At 27.1% G+C, this 17677-nt stretch overlaps 1 protein-coding gene across 2 annotated transcripts; it reads left to right on the top strand.

The window, feature by feature from the left end:
* Nucleotides 1-447: 447 nt before the first annotated feature.
* Nucleotides 448-17380, top strand: LOC100212538 (mRNA cap guanine-N7 methyltransferase). Of its 2 annotated transcripts, XM_065818849.1 has the most exons (9): nucleotides 448-993; nucleotides 1284-1435; nucleotides 1738-1892; nucleotides 2518-2749; nucleotides 4217-4398; nucleotides 4601-4765; nucleotides 4883-4994; nucleotides 11676-12009; nucleotides 16807-17380. In XM_065818849.1, exons 1-9 carry the CDS (start codon nucleotides 816-818, stop codon nucleotides 17226-17228), a joined length of 1932 nt encoding a protein of 643 aa, XP_065674921.1. In that variant the 5' UTR covers nucleotides 448-815; the 3' UTR covers nucleotides 17229-17380. The 2 variants fall into 2 exon arrangements, with proteins under 2 accessions (XP_065674921.1, XP_065674922.1); XM_065818850.1 differs by lacking the exon at nucleotides 1284-1435 and having other exon boundaries at nucleotides 781-993.
* The last annotated feature ends 297 nt before the right edge of the window (nucleotides 17381-17677 follow it).

A 17677-nucleotide genomic window follows, 5' to 3' on the forward strand; every position in this document is an offset into this window, starting at 1 on the left:
TAAAAAAAAGATATAACTAAAAAAAAAAAACATTATAACTAAAAATTGAAGTTATTATAATCATGCTAATCAAAACACGTGAGGATTGAATAAAATTGATTTTTTTATATTGCGTTAATAAATTTAATATTAAAAAAATTATAATTCAGAATTTTATGCTGAAACTATATTAAGTATGGACATGAAATAAACAGTGAAAAAATAAACAGTGAACTATGTCTTATTTTGCCAATTCTATTAGGTTTCATATTAGGTTATTCATCAAAACTTTGACCAGTGAAATATTTATTAACCGTTTAAACTTTTATTACTGTGTATAAACTGATATGACATTGAAACGTGGGTTGGTTATGAGACAGGGGGTAAAATTAAATGAAATATCGCGAATCTTAAGTTTAATTTTTTTTTCTGCTTTTAAAACGAATTTCTGAAAAAAAATCCTAATGTAAACAAATTTGAATATCTATTAATAATATCGAATAACGTTATCGAATAATGTCTGAACTGTTTTAGAAAACTTGAAATAACTTGTTCTAAATGTATGAATAATAAAAACTATTATTATTACCATTATTTTTATTATTATTTTTGATGAGATTTTCTGGATTAGTTGTCGAGGGTTACAATTAGCCCATTCTGTATATTAAATATTTAACGGTAATCAAGTTTTGGCGTCTTAGGGCGTCAGTATCAAACAAATTTTCGTTTTGCAATTTAATTCTTATGGCTATGATGGCGCGCCATATTCAAGTTTTTCTATCAGAAACTCGAAGATTTATCACGTGACATTTATCAGTATCTTGTGCGCGTTAAACATGGCCGATGTAGAGAATGTCATTGAGAATGTTGAAGAGAATGTTAATACCAAAGATACTGTCGTTTTAGACAAAAAAGACAAAGAATTAGTAGTGGAAGATGAAGTAGTTAAGGAAGATGCTTGTGTTTTGAATGGCAATTCTGGCCAAGAAGAAGAAGAGAAGGAAGAAGTTCAAGGTAAGAGTATATAATTTTTTAAATCGGGATAAAAAAAAAAGAAAGTTAAAAGTAGTTTAAAAAAATATTTCGTTATTGTTTCCAAATATGTAAAAGTATTTCCAGTTAAGAAGTTGATACTGTATCTTTTTGGAGAAAGCAGACAAATGACTGCTTTCTAAAGCTAAAAGCCTATCTGGAAATAATGTGAATTCAAAATGAAACTTGTATATATATTTTTTTTCATGTGCATAACTAGTTCTTAATCAATTTTATTTAAGAATTCTCTATGTTACTTACTCATTTTATAGTTCTAAAGTCTGAAACTACTCCAGTCCCAGATGAAAAACCAAGTGAGACACCTACAGTAGAAGAGAGTTCTGAATCAAAGGCTATTGAAGAACCAAAAGAAAATGGCTTGATCGCAGAAGAAAAGCCAAAAGAAGACAAAGAAGTTTCGAAGGTTTAGGCAAAACACTATAGAAATGGCCAAATAAATGATTTAACTGCTCTGCTTCATATCTAAGATTTATAAATTTTATAAGGAATTGAAATAACACAAAAGCCATTTTTGAACATTGCAATTTTATAGACTAAATTTTTATTTTTTTAAACAAAATTGGAAAAAAAATTTTATAAAAAATATTCAAAATTATAAAAAACTTAGGAAACAAATGATCATTTAATCAATTTTGTGTTATTTCTCTATATGTGATTATTGTATTTTTAATTTTTCTATTTTGTATGTGCTATTTGATTTAACAGGGAGATTCTGTGGGAAATGCAGTAGCTAAACATTACAATGATATACCTGCTGGTACTAAAGAATCTCGCAAGGAAAGTCGTATTTTTCATCTGCGTAACTTTAATAATTGGGTCAAAACTGTAATTATCACAGAATTTTTGGGGAAAATTAAAAGGTTTGATATATTTTTATGTAACAGCGCCATTTAACAGCATTCTATATAAAAGCTTTTCTTAAACTTATATTTGTATAATCTTTTTCTCTTGCAGTTAAACACTAATCTTTTCATATTGTATTATATATATTATCTTACAATTATAAATCTATAAATTCCCTTAAATAATGTTAAGTGCAAGAGAAAACCAATATATTTTCAATCAAAGTTTATAATTATAAATAGTAATGATATTTGCTATTATTATAAAATAATACCTGAATTAACTTATGTTCAATTAATATTTTCAATTTCATAGTGTTGTGTATTATGCAATATCTTTAGTTTAACTATCTTTATTGGTCATAAGCTCAAAATCTAATTGAAATTACATTTTAAAATATTATTTCTAGTTAATATCATAATATATTCCATTTTTTAGTATGCTTATAAGCTTTGGAATTTTATTTTATTGAGATTTTATAATTTTCTATTATTACTGTTTTTTTGTTTTGTTTTTTATTATTATCTGACCATCTTGAAATATTTTTTTAATAAGCTTACTGTTAAACTTAATGTCAACTTAATGTTTATGATATATAGAGGTTTATTAGAGTATAATAGGTGGATCATTTTTAATTTATAGAAGAAAACGTCTCTCTGATGAAATCAATATATTAGATTTAGCATGTGGTAAAGGGGGTGACTTGTTAAAGTGGCAAAAAGCTAATGTTGATCATGTCATTATGGCAGATATTGCTTCAACATCAATTGATCAGTGTAAAGAAAGATATGCAAAACTTGAAAAAGAATCAAGGAGTCGCCATTCTAGAGAGCGATTATTTACAACAGAGTTTTATGCTGCTGATTGCACTAAAGTATTTAGAAATTTGAATTTTTATAGAATTTATATGGTTATTTATATTTGATGAATAATTGAGTTTTATTTAATTTATGTAATTTTAATCAAAATTTTATTGTTATTTATAAACTCAGGCTTGGACAGGAATGCAATTAAGCACTATTGCTGACCATGCAAATGATTTTATTTTTTGACAGCTTGACCATGATTGTTTAAATGATTTTAAACATTTTAGAAATGCGCTAAAAAAAAAAGAAATGCTAGCTAAACTTAAACTAGGAAAAAAATTTAAAAAAGTTCCCTTACAGAAAAAATAAATATATATATAAACTAAAATAAAGCTCAAAAAACTTAAACTCAAAGCAAAAATTTCTTTTAGTTACGTTTTTTATTGCATTTAAAATAAATTACTTTACAAACTTATCTTTTGAAATGTTTTATTAAAGTTATGCAAAACGCTTTAACAAATTACTTCTAATGATTGTTTAATGAATGAACAAGTTTTTTTTAAATTATTAAAAAGTGATATATATATATATAAATATATATATATATTAACTGTATAAACATTTTTTTCCAAAAAATTGTTTAAAAAAAATACCATTGTCTATTTAAATAGTAATTTTTAATCATTTTATGCTCTAATTAGTTAGTCAAGTTGAAAAAAAAAAACATTTTAAGCAATTCTCTGTAAAATAAAAAATTAAAAAAAATAAAGCAATTAAATCTATCCATTGCAACAGAAGATTTAATTTAACTTATTCATAATTTAAGGAACTTGAAAAATTATCTTTCATAAGATTTTCAGAAAAACATGGAAAAATAATTTCAAACATTTAAATTTATCATAAAAAATATATGCCTACATAATAAAAAGTTAAATATAACATTTGTTAATTTAAACAAAATGTGTATATTTTTATTTTATTTAAAGCCTTTGTGTGGAATAACAACTTTAGGAAAGATCAGCAATTGAAAGTTATTCATAACATAACAATTTTTTTATAGCATTTGTTAAAACATCAAAACTGCCATGGTTAAATTTTAAGGGGAAAAAGTGTGGTCAGTTACAGTGTGTAATTGCACGCTATTCCTATCCAAGCCTGTAAACTGTGTAAATGCCTTGGCAAACAAGGCTGCTATGCAGAGAAACAAGTTAAGTGCAATGCAGGTATATGGCAAAGATCAAACTTAAAGTAAGCACTACATCAATACTGGTGTGTAGTTGTATAGTGCTTTATCATCAAAATGCTATGTTCTCCCAAACATGGCACTTTGATGTTAAAATCTGTCAAAGTTTTCTATTTGTCTTTTAAAGCACCTCTTATTGATATATCTTCATATTATCAATTGTATATTTTTGAATTATTAAATAAAAGGATTTATATATAGAGAGTGCAGAATAAGACCTTAAAAGTTTTGATTATTATGTAAAAATTACTTTTTAATATTATTTTTAATGATATATTAATTATATCTTCAGGAGAATTTATGTGAAAAATTTAAGAATCCCGATATCAAACTTGATTTAACAAGTTGTCAATTTGCTTTTCATTACTCATTTGAATCCTATTCTCAAGCAGAACTGATGTTCAAAAATGCATGCAAAAATCTTCGTACTGGAGGTTATTTTGTTGGTACAACTCCAGATGCTCATAAGTTAGTGTAAGTAGAAATGTATATTTTATTAGGCTTTGCAAAATGCTTTTGATCAAATGAAATTTACAAACAAACATAAAATATATATTTTTTATATTACTTGATGTTTTGATCATTTAAAAGAATTTGCTCCGTGGTTGAAATTACTTAAAAACTTTATTAACCCAAGTTTCAGTTCATATTTTTAAAAACTGTTAATCGTTTCTAGAAAGCGTATTAAATCAATGGAAAGCGATTCATTTGGTAACTCAGTATACAACATCAAGCCGGATTCTAAAGATAATTTTCCACTATTTGGAGCTAAATATATGTTTCATTTAGAAGGTGTTGTTGATTGCCCAGAATTTCTTGTCTACTTTCCTGCTTTTGAGAAGTAATTTTTCTAATAATATCAATCATAAACTATTCTGATATATAAATTATAATTAATTGTGATTTTTTTTTTGATTTACCATTTAAAATTTTTTATTGTTTTCTTATAAAATCACAGAATTGCGGCTAAATATAACATGAAACTGGTTTGGAAAAAGAATTTCCATGAACTTTTCAAGGAGCATGAAAAAGAGTATTCCAGTTTGTTATCTAAAATGAGCGCACTTGAGGTATTGTTTTAAAATATATCTAATTTTGCTTCTGAAAATATTATTACTTGTTATATTTACACAACTTGTGTAAATAATCTTACTTTTGTTAAACCTTTACAATAGCCATATAATTACAAACATAATATTTCAAAGGAGTAAATTTTTCAAGTTTTGCTTGGCGTCTAAAATTGTAAATGTTACAATCAGACTGAAGTTTTGCTTTTATCAAAAAAAAGTGTTCCTAAATATTTTAAAATTAATTCTGTGAAGCATTTTTTGCAAAAAATATTTTTTTTATATATGTGTTTAAGCTTCCAATAAAAAATCACATTCAGCATTTTTTTTATTAAACTATTTTTTATTGCATTTATATGTAAACTTTTTTAACAATGTAAAAAATTGTAAAAATAGCATGTGTTTTTATCAAGTTACAAACATAAAAAAATATGTTTATTAGTCCTCTGTTTAGCCAATGATTTCACACATGCCAGTATGTCTGCCAGTACTCCTATCACTTATTTTCAGCGCTTTTTTTATTAACTCAAGTTTTATGTTTCGATGATACTGCATTTGCTAACAAGGTTTAGATGGAACTAGTTAATGAAAACCTAACATATGGCAATGGCATGATTATCTATTTAGTAACTTTATTCTTAGGTTCAATATGTCAAATGTTGGAAATAAGTAGAAATTCTTGTTTTTTATTAAATGTCATTTTTCCAATGAACTTATTAAAGAACAAGTAAACTTCAAGAGTATGGATGTTTATTTGAGGTTTTAAAAAAAAATTCTTCTATCTTTCTTTTATTACTTCATTGTTGGTGTGTATTGGTTGTGACAATAAGTTATGAATGAAGATGAAGAATTAACTCAATTAAAAATGACAAAATATAAAATGAGCACAAAGTATGTATCTCAAAACTCATCAAAAATAAAGATTGATTTTTCTAGTTCATTTTTCCAGTTCAATAAATAAGTCACTTATTTAAGTCAAGATCAAGTCATGATCAATGTAGATATTAGTGATTTAAAGTCTGAAGAAAATGCGTACTCGGATGATAAAGTTTTTTTTAAAATCTGTATTCATTACTACTTTGCCTATCATAATACTTGTAAATTAATGAATTAGATTTTAAATTAGATTAGTATCACTTCAAAGTTGATTTTTGTAAAATCCTTCAGTTCTGTTTTTTAATTTTTGCAAACTTTTTTTTTTTCATTTTTTGTCACTTTGTGTTTAAGATCATTTATATGTGTGTGTATATATTTTATTAATAGCCAGGTCACTAATTCCCTGACTGCCTGATTTTGTAACGCTGCAATTACCACTTAGCAATCAACTTAATAAAATGTTCGTATAATTTGTTCTTTTAAACTCATATAAAATGTTAATATAAATGGGCTGGCTCACTTAAACGTGATCTATCCATGCTTAATATTTACCTATAAAAATTAAACTTGTTTACATGACAAAAGGGCTAGTCCGGATATCTGAGATCTCACTTAATTTCAGTAGGATTCCACTCAGGTGACTATTTTTTTCCATATTAACACAAACAAGTTAGTCAGCCCTGCTCATGAGTGTAGCTGATTGGATAAAGTAAATCACACCATTTTTTTTATTGAATCAAGGACATTTCTAATGTTTTATTTTGTTTTGCTTCTGAGAAGGCGGAAAGTGTTTAGATAATCCAAGTTTTAATAGTGAAAATTAATTTGTTTCATTTAGACAATTTTAATAAGATTTGAATGAGTTCCAACTTTTGGAAAGAGGAAAGTATTTAAAAATGAGTCACTTTCTTTAGGTTTTTACATGATATTAAAAAAATATATTATTACTATTAATTAAATTTGACTTTGCTTCCCTACATGTTCCAATCACTTCTTATTGGAAAGTCATATCTATTTTATTAATTTTCGATCACCCAGACTTTCATAGTCTTGAAACTGAATATAGTGGTTTTTTAAAAAAAAAACATTAAAAGAATTCCTATTTAGCAACTTGAGCCATCACTTAGTTGGCAAGACTAATATTACAGACACACAAAATAAAATCGTGTTGAAAGCAGTTTATTTACATCCACTTAATTTATAATGGTTAAGTGCAGGAGAAATTAAAAGTACAGAAAATGAGTTTGTTAGTTTCTTTAAAAATACAACCCTTCCTCTTTTGCAAAATACCCAACAAATTGATTTCAGACCTAATCTAGTGAAAAGCATAACAAAACAATCCGCAGCAGATAAGCTGGCTGGCAGTATAGGCTAGTTTGTTTCTCAAGTAACTCCAACAAGCGTAGAAGATAAGCGTATACTCAGAGAAATAAACTTTTATAGATAGGAAGATTTCGTAAGTGCTTTAGTTAATTTTGGAGGGAAAAAAATTCATCAAGTTTGCCTATGTTAGCTAGTGCAGTTTGAAAGAATTGCGTTATACCAGCAGCTTCTGTTACAGTAGAATCTGCTTTTCTTGAAGCTAACTATTTTCAAAAGAGAGAAAGAAGTAGCCTTTTGTCAAAAAATTAAGGTTTACATTAGTTATAAAGAGTGATAAAAAAAAGCCCTAAATATAATCAGCTATCTGTATAAAAGAAATCGAATTAAATAAATGAAATTTTTTAAAAAAAAGCTAGTTAAGACCTTATTTTCAAAACAAGAAACTTTTTTTTTCTTTTACTTTCTCATTGAAGAAGTTTCTTTCTTTCCTCATTGAATTTACCCCAAAAAAAGATTCTTTTGACTTCCCAATGAGAAGTGATTAGAAAGTGTAAGGAAGTGATTGGAAAGTTTAGGGAAGGTTGATTTGTGTAAACAGTCCCTAAGTAAGTAATTGATTAGTTTAGACGTCATCATCCATTAAATCAATTTAATATCAGTTTGAAATAATTTTTTTTTTAAATCAAGTTCGACTTTAAAGTAAATAATTATATTTAATTACAAATATATAATAAATTATATATTTGTATGATTTTGAATAAATATGTTTAATTTTCCTTTTAACAGGGATTATCTTTTTCCAGATATCTAGAATTCCGGATATATTGTTCAACTTTTAGTTTTTCTGAATTTCCAAAAAGTCTTCCATAAATACAAGTTTAGTTAAATATTTTTGCAACATATATGTTTTTGAACTTTTCAAATCATTACCCATAAAAAGAAAAAATTTTCACAAAAATTGAGAAAGCTACTAGTTTAAAGTTAAATCAAGACTAATATGAGGGAAATAAATTCTTGCTTTTTCCGGTTATACTTTTTTAAAAAGTGTTTTTAGTTTTTTAAATATGATCTAGATGATCTCTGTTCTAGATAAATTCTTTTTTAAACTGTTTTTTTGTTATTAATGTCAAAATAAATAAAGTTTAGTAAACAAGGTGTTAGCTAGCCTAATGGGTCCACATATACTGCAGAGTTCCCATTGAGTTTTAAATTCCCATAATTCAATGATCTTTTTTTTTAATATATTTAAAAAGTAAAATGGCAATTAAATTTTCCGATGTTTTGTAAAAGTTCCCAGTATTCTCAATATGTTCCCAGTATTGCCAAAACACGATTAAAAAAATATTCCTGGCTAATCCCTGGTAAATGGTAGCTAAAAATAGGTGCAACGGGTGCCCCTGAATTTAATATTTGTGGTAAAAGTTTTTATGAAAAAAGTTTCATCGTGTTTTAGGGCAATATTGATAAAAATAATCCAATGATATACAGGAGGGAAGTTTCGAAGTTTGCCCTCTCCGTTTTATTTTGATTCTCTGAGTCTAATCAAATGACTGAGGCATTAGCATTAAATATAGAAAGTGACAAATTTTACAAATTAATCTTCTTAAAGAAAAATTTCAGATTCAGGGCGGTTTATTAGCGAATAAAAGAAAAACAAATTTATAATTAACTGAATTACAGGTCAATTAGATTGGGTTTCAAAGTAAGTAATTTTGTGTTATAAAAAAAACTACACAAGTAATTCTTTCAAAAGCCATGTAATAACCCGAACTTCAACAAAGAATTGATTTTAAATTTTTGTTTGATTTTTTGCAAGGTTTTGTTTTTAAAGATTAAGAAAAATCTTATACAGAAAAGAGAAAAAAACAACTTCAAACAAACTATAAAAAATCTTTTAATTTTTTTATTAATAGCTTAGTTTATTACTTCAGTGTTTTAACTAGCCTCTGTGCTCTCCATACATTTACTGGACCAATTGTATTAGGGATTGTATTGAGGGATTTTCTCAATTTAATTTTACCGGGTCATTCCTAATGGAATATGAGGGAAATTTCCAATAGGGAAGAGATTGAAAACACTCTCCTATGCTTATTGTAATGTTTGTAATTAATTTGAATTGTTTGAATTGATGGTTTCTAAATCTCTTCAGAGATTTGCTAAGGTATTTTGTAAATCTTGATGGAATAAATGTGATATAGGAAATCTTATTTGCTTCATTAAAATTTGCTTTAAATAAATGTTTATAAACAAGGCTAATTCAAACAAATGCGCCCATTATACATTTTTTTGATCCAAATACATTAGAATTCTCTACTTTCTTAATAGATCAAATTACTTTTTAATTTTTTTAGGTGAGTAGTATAACCTAACTCATTGAAGCTCTTAGTTGATTAAATTCCTTTTTCAGTACTGCCAAGTTTGTTTTTAATAAAACTCAGAAAAATCTACAATTTTTTAAAATTCTAATAGTTTGTTTTTAATTGCAGCTGCATTTACTAAGAATTTAATGGAAAGGCTGGTTGATCATCTTCTAAACATTTAAGAGGGAAAAAAGTAAATTTACAACTGCAAAAAAAATCAGTGGTGTCCTGGCCCTGAAGGCTATGAAGAAATCCTGCGTGGGCCTTGAACTTTTTATCTCAAAAGGACTTTTTTGGAAAAAATAATTTTTATCTACTATATCTTATAAATGCTTAACAAATAATTTTTTATTTACTTTATGCTTTCGCAAACTAAATTATTTATCTGATTTGAAGTGCTAAACTTAGAGTGCTAGTGTATTAGTATTTTTGCATAATAAAATGCAAATATCATCTGTTATTGGCCTAAAAAATGATTGTTTAATATTTTTGAGGCCGATACAAAAAAGTTTGATATTTAATGCCACATTAACTTTTAACATAAAAAATTTATAAAAAAAATCGCGTCAAGAGTTGAATTAAGCGATCGCGATCCTGAAATTAATTAAAAGATATCGGTGTTGCATATTTTTTAGTATTAAGAAATATTAGTAAAATTAAATAATTTTTTTAAACTAAAAAAATTTATTGTTAAAACTATTTGGTTTTAAATTTAAGTACTGCTTGTTTTGTAGACCTCCAGATTATTTAATCGCTATGTAACCAATGAGTTGAAATGGTGCCTTAAGTTGAAATCCTTTTTATGCGGTCGTAAAATTTTCAACGTGTTAAAAAATGAATCTATTATTAATTATCAAAAATAAGTTATGCTTTTTGAATAAATAAAGAATATGTATATGTTATAACATAAGAAATCACCATAAGACTAATTAAATTTTTTTTTTTCCTATTCAAAATTCTAAGTTATCTTAAAACAGTGATTCAAAGGATGAAAATTATTTTAAACAACAAGGAAAAAAGAATGATTTGTGCTTTTGAATGTTTTTCATGAACACAAATACGATTAAAATTATCAAGTATAGCTAATATATATCAAGTATATATAAAAGTATTTGTGTATTTTTCAGAACAAAAGTTAAAAACTCAAAGAATTTCTAATTTTATAAGTTTTCAGGCATGTTTTATTTTAAATAAAACTTGGTATATATTAATTATAATTTCAATTAAGTATTTATAATTAAATATTATAAATATTTTAAACTCTATCTAATCTATCATATATCTAAATCAATTGTTCAGTTAATTAATGTTGTAAAAGTATTTTTTTACACAAAATATTATTTTAGCAATTAACCGTCGCCAATAAAAATTGATTTTTCTACGTTCTCAAAATTATCTATTAATTTTTTACATTCTCTTAGCATTTGACCCAACATTTTAAATCTATCATTATCGTATAAAACTTATTAAATTGAATTTTTTTTTTTAATATTTTATTAACTATGATTATTTAAAGTATGTTTCGTCAAAATATACTTTAAACAATTATAGTTTATCAGGGGCTATTCTAGGAAAAAAAATTTGAGCAGCGCCCCTTCTACCAGCACCTGCTTTAAGGACATTTGGCAGAAACGTTGTATATAGGTATTTAAAAATAATAGTCTAATGTCTGAATTTGGGCATCACCCAAATACATTCAGCGCTGTCAAAAAAGGGTTAAGAATAGCCCCTGTTTATAAAATACCTCTAAACATTTTAATCATAATAATCAATATTTAATAATACTATGTTTACATGTAAACAACAATTTTAAACAACTTGAATACTTAAAAAAAAAAAAACAGATTTAGCTTACTAATGTAAGTTTCTGTTAATTATATGTAATACACACCTAAGTTTCTGTCCTTCAATTCTTTATCATTTTTTTATCAATTCTTAGACCAGCAATGAGATTTTATATTGAAAAATTTACTTTGATATTTTTGTAAAGCTCTTAGATCTTCTGATTTCATGTATCATCAAAAAGTATAATATCAAATATAATAAATAAGTTTTAGAATCAATTTTGAATTTGCTTTACTGATTTAGAACAATTTTGGATTCTAATTAATGTTTTATTAATTAGGTTTATCCTGCACCATCTAACAAGCAGCTAGTAGCAGAAGAAGCTGGACAGTATAAAAATGCTTCTGAATACATGGATAGAAAAGCTACTAAAAATATGCGTGTTGGTACTTTATCTGCTGATGAATGGGAAGCTGCTGGTCTATATTTAGCATTTGCATTTGAAAAAGTTGAGCCACCTCGTCAACCAAGATCCAGTGAACGTGTTGATGACAGAAAAAGACATCGTGATGTCAGTAGAGAAAGTGCTAAAAGTAGAGAAAGTTCTAGAAGTAGTAGGTCAAAAGATAAAAGAAAATCTGATAGCTCAGGACCAGCAAAAAAGTCTAGAAGAGGTAAGACCAATTCTTTTCATTTAAAAAACACTTTACAGAAATTTTTTTTGTTAAATTTTTTTAAATATAAATAAAAACTAACATTAAACTATGTTCTGTGTTATAAAATTGGAGTGCTGAGATTATGTTTATTAAAATATTTTTGTGTTTACTTTTATTACAAATATAGTGAAACAAATATTATATGTTGCTCCAGTAATTTGTTGTAGTAAATTGTTCCAGTATTATGCTTCAGTAGTATGTTCTAAAAATACTGAAATAAATTATAATATGTTCTAGTGATGTGTTCTAGGTTTTATAGTCAGGTCGGTATTAGGATCATCAAGATCACCCTGCTACTAGTAATGTAATCCAGTACAATCTGCATCATATCCTACTACCTTGTGGGCAAAATCTAGGAAAAGTTAACTCTGATTTAAAATATCCTATGTTTTAAAGCTCTTATTAAAGTAATAGCTTCATACAGTATCTTAAAAATAGTCATTTTGACCAGATGTTAACTGCATCTGGCTACTATCTTATAGAAGGCCTCATAAACCTTATAAATTTCTGTTAACCAGCCTTGCACCCCTTCTTTATTTAACAAACCGGTGTAGATGTAAATGTATATTACATTGTTTAATAATGAATAATGAATCTTGGATCTTCTTGACTCTACTCAAGGGTTGTTGCCTCATCATTACTGAGTATGCAACCCCATCTGTTATCGAATAATGAGGGTATAGCTCTAAAAGTTTTATTATTCTTAATATATTTATCTTATACTACCGGCTGGTAGTATGGTTTCTCTAACAGTGGTAGCTCTCAGCAAGGTTGATTTCATTTACAGATGTAAAATAACATAGTATTAAAAATGCCATTGTGTGCATGGATGGTGTTCCTGTTAGTGCTTTTAGTGTGCATTGTCAAGATCAAATAAGAAGCCCTTTGTAACTTTAAGCTGGTTGGCGTGAGTGAGGCAACCAAATAACTTTTTGCTAAGGGTGTTATGGACTATTTATAGTTGAATCAAGTTCTCAGATTATTAAATATAATATTTTATTTAAAAATACTGTCATTGCCACTAAATTGTTTTTATCACAAACATTTGTAGTTTTTAAACTTTTCATCTGTTGATTCTTACTTCAGACTTATTTGCTCATCGTGAGACTAATTTAAATCTTGCTGTTTTATCTTCGAATCTTAGTGTTAATTTTTTGATTTGTAAATTTTAGAATTGTCATGTGCATAGCCTGGGCTGGACATATGTTATAATTTATCTGTTTGCCATAAAATCAGGTTTGAATTCTCTTACTATTCTTTCATGTACTTTCGCTTACCTCTTCTTTGCTCAATCACATTTTTTATGCTTTTTTTTTTGTTTTTTTTTTTGATATTGTTTCTGATCAAATTGACCAAGTCCTTCCTCTTTATCCTTCAGCCTATTGTTATTATTGTTGACTTTATGCTCACCACACTGAATGGCTTTGCTTAAGTCCTACTGACCTTGCCAGCTCTAAAGCTAAAAATTTTTATTTTTCTCAACCTTTTAATCAAATAAATTTCTAGACAACCCTTATCACTTACCTATAGTTTCAGGTGGCTCAGATAATGATCTCACTAAAACTTATCTTTAAACATTAGTTTAGACAATAATTTTGAACCCCCTCTTTATCTTCAGGTAAAGTTTAATTTGGTGAAACACTAACAAATATGTGCGTCTATGTGTGTTTTAAGAAATCTTTAAAAATTTGTCTAAGAAAAACTTTTCACTAAAGATTTTGAACTAAACTGTAATAATTAATTTCATAACAAGATAATATTTGTTGAATTTTAAAAAAAAATTTTGCTCAGATTAACCTTTAACATTTTTTGTAAAATATGTAGAAAGACAACATTATTTTAAATATACAGTGCTTCCAGAAAGTATTAGCGCATTCGTATTTTTTTTTACCCTTTCAAATTAGTGTAATTCAAAATAATAAAAGGCTGATTGATATATATATATATTTTTTTTACCTTGTTTATAAAATAAAACAGAATTACTAATTGTCAAATATATAAGAGTATTTCTTTATTATTATTTTGAATTTAATTAGAATACAATCAGAGTGATAAAACCAATTTTAAAAAAGTGTGTAAAAGTATTAACGCAATTACAATTTTTCAAAGATTCTAAGAAAATTTGATATTTTATAGGACCACTTTTATTTTTAAGGCATGCCAAGACTCGAGGCGGCGTAGAGTCATTTTCATAAAAAGTTTTTTGATTAAATCTTGTGGCATGGTATTCCACAGCGCTTGTATTTGCATTTTGAGCTGCACCAAGTTAGTGAGCTTGCTTTTTTGTAATTTGCAGTCCATCCAACTCCAAAGATTTTTAATAGGATTTAAATCAGGTGAGCAAGCAGGCCAAGGCATCAGATTCAACTATTTTTCCTCTATATATTGCTAAATTAAGTGTGCTGTGTGGCAAGGAGTGTTATCTTGTTGATATTGCCAGCTGGAGTCAGCTTTAAAACATTGATTGAAGGCCTTATATAATCTTTTAATATCTCTCTATACTGATGTTGATTAAGGCGATCAGTGTAAAGATGCATCAGGCCATTGCTAGACCCAGCAGCCCCAAATGCCAATTAAACCTCCTCCTCTTTGAACTCTTGACATGATAAAACGATGAATATTTTTTTTGTTTTTGTATCTCCTCTCAACAACCCTTTTCTTGCAATTAATAAGTTTAAAATTAGACTCGTCCGAGAAAACTACTTTTCTCTGTTGCTCTACAGTCCATGCAGCTCTCTTTGCACCATTTTCTTCACTTGAGAGGGTCTTTGATGCTTAGTAGTGGCTTCTTTGTTGCAAGGTATGAATTAGTTCTTCATTAGGTTGCTAATTGTTGAATGGCTAACTTGATGTGCACCCATTACTGTATTCAGGTCTGAGGCAATTTTGACCAACAGGACTTGAGGGACTTTTGTCTTCAACAGTTCCAAACTCATAGTTTTTCAATTTATATTGATTTTAAGTTGTCTATAATAAAAAATTTACAAGTGCATTAATACTTTCTGGAAGTACTGTATATATATTAAAATATAAAAGTACATTTTTTTTTTAAACTTATGAAATTTGCAATTGAGTTTAAAAATTTTTCCAATAATTTAACTATTTAATGGCTTGTATTTTTTGAATAAATTTTTTTTTGTTATATAAATTAGGTGGAAAACTCTAATTTAAAAAAAAAAAAAATTATTTGATTTTTTTCTCAACATTTTTAAAGCATTTTATGTGTTACGTTTATGAAAATGGCTATTACGGGCATTGTTGAAAGTGAATTATTTTATTGCGGCTTCTTGTTATATTTTATGACTTATATGTTTATAGCATTCTATATTTGATTTTTCACATTTAGAGTACATTTTTGTGTACTATCCAGATCTTTATTTTTTCTTTGCATCATAATAATACATACATTAATAATACATAAATAATACATACATACAATAAGCATACATTGACATGATGACTTACCTTAAGTAATTACTTGATGATTTCCAATTTTTCAACACGATGGTGTTGATAAATTGCCAATCATCAAAATCACTAACTTTCTTAAACATCAAACAGAACCTAATCTGAGTGGCCATGGGTCAGTACCCATGGCATAGGTTAGAGAGGTTTCTCTTTGAGTCATAGGTAAAATTTTCTCTGTACAGATTTTATTCATCATGGATTCCTGGTCTATGACTACATTGTCATAACAGCTCTTAATACTGGTCTCTCACAAAACGACCCTAATTCCCAGGACATTCTCTGCTGAATTCTTGCATCAGAGATTCTCCATCCATGTGTCTAATCCACCATGGGCTCTTTGATATGACTAGCACTTTCCCACAGACTTCATGTTCCTTGCAGCAGATGTCATCGGCATTGAAGCAGTTAAGTTTTACATTAACAAGACATCCAAGTACAATCTACCTCATAAATGCCCAACATCATATCTATTAATATAATGATAAATCCATGATACTAACATAGTACTATTATTACTCAACAGTTTCCACACATCATTTTATTATACAAACGTTTCATTGATAAGATGTTTTTCATTTTTACAGGCTCCAGAGAAGAACTCCTAATGGTCAAGTACTCATCAACGACATTCACCCTACCATCAAATTCACTTTTAAATTATGTTTAAATTATTTAGTAAATTAATCACTGCATTAATTTATAGATTTATTCATTCAAAATACAAAGTGTTTGAAACCAACTCTTGATTGCTTTCATCAATACTGTCATGATGATTAAAGTTACTTAAAATTCACCCTATAAAATGAAAAAATTTCAATTTTTTTCTATTCATATTTAAATTTAATGCTTATTTCAAATTCATTTAAAAAAATTCTATATTTAAAAATAAAAGTTTTGTAACAGGTTTGAAAGAATTTACTAAATAATACTGATGTCAAGTAGTTAAACTTATAAATTTGCTTATAGTTTTTGATAATTTTACTTATAATTTTTGATAAGTTTGCTCATTATTTAGATATATATCTTTAGTCTATTTTATTTCAAGTGGTTTATTTTTTTATTTATAAAAAGCTGATTTTAAATAAAACTTTTGTCAAATAAAAAAATTAGTTAAACATTTATATAACTTGAAAAAAAAGTGATTAAAAATTTCATAAAACTTTTTTACGATACTGAATTTATAAAGACTAGTTCACTGTAAAATGTATGCATGAAAAGATGCGACTGAATATTTTATTGACTAGTAAACAATTTTGCAGCATTTAAATCTAATAAATGATTTTTTAGAAAATGAAGTTGAGGTGTATGAAATTAAAGATGAGATACAGTTTGATGACGAAGTAGAAAGCACTCCTTCGGATATAAATGGTGACACATCAGATAAGCCTGTCGAAATTGTAACTGAAACTTCTACAGATAAGGTTGTTGAAACCTCAGAGGAATCTACTCCTGTTAAAGTAGAGGATGTTGTAATGGAAGCTACTCCAGAAGACTCCAAACCGGTAGATATTGCAACAGAACTTACACCTGTTAATGAATCTGAAGTCACCATGGAAACTGAACCAGTAAAAGTCGAGTCTAGTATTAGTCACAGCGAAGATGAAGTTGTAAATCCCAAAATAACCGATACTGAGGTTTTAACCGAAGCTCCTGAAGTTGAAATGGAAAAGGAAGTGACTAAAGAATCAGTTGACGAAGAGGCACATTAGATACTTTTATTTGTGTTTTTTCATATTCATTGGCAAGTATGGCTAAATATCTGCGCACGGATATTTAAAACGATATTAAATCTTTTTTAACGACTAGATATCTGTTTATAAATGTGTATAAATAAACTTACCGATTGTGGGAGAATTTTAAACTTGTATTGGTTTTTTTCTTTTGTTCTCCTGGAGAAATTTATTTTAGCAAACAAATCGAAATTTTTAGCGACGTTTAGCGAAATAAATATTTGTATAGTGCGTTTTTAATTTACGTAGGTACGTTTTTGTGCTGAGTATCGTGTAGGTTAAGAAATATTTAAAACAGTAAAAATGAATTTCATTTCGATTATTTTTGAATTTCGGTCCAGGTGATCCTGATCATTAAATTTGTTTTGTTTAAATTTAAGAAATTCTGTTTACAGGTGAATGCACCCCAAAAACAGCGTGGTCAGTTA

Source organism: Hydra vulgaris, chromosome 15, assembly GCF_038396675.1.
Source record: "Hydra vulgaris chromosome 15, alternate assembly HydraT2T_AEP".
Taxonomy (NCBI): Eukaryota; Metazoa; Cnidaria; class Hydrozoa; order Anthoathecata; family Hydridae; genus Hydra; species Hydra vulgaris.

What these genes read in the sequence shown, in the direction of transcription:
- LOC100212538 (XM_065818849.1), top strand. Translation starts at nt 816, where the DNA reads ATGGCCGATGTAGAGAATGTCATTGAGAATGTTGAAGAGAATGTTAAT. An exon ending in CCAGATGCTCATAAGTTAGT is followed by an intron (nt 4,399 to 4,600) that starts GTAAGTAGAAAT and finishes AATCGTTTCTAG; the next exon opens with AAAGCGTATTAAATCAATGG. An exon ending in TACTTTCCTGCTTTTGAGAA is followed by an intron (nt 4,766 to 4,882) that starts GTAATTTTTCTA and finishes ATAAAATCACAG; the next exon opens with AATTGCGGCTAAATATAACA.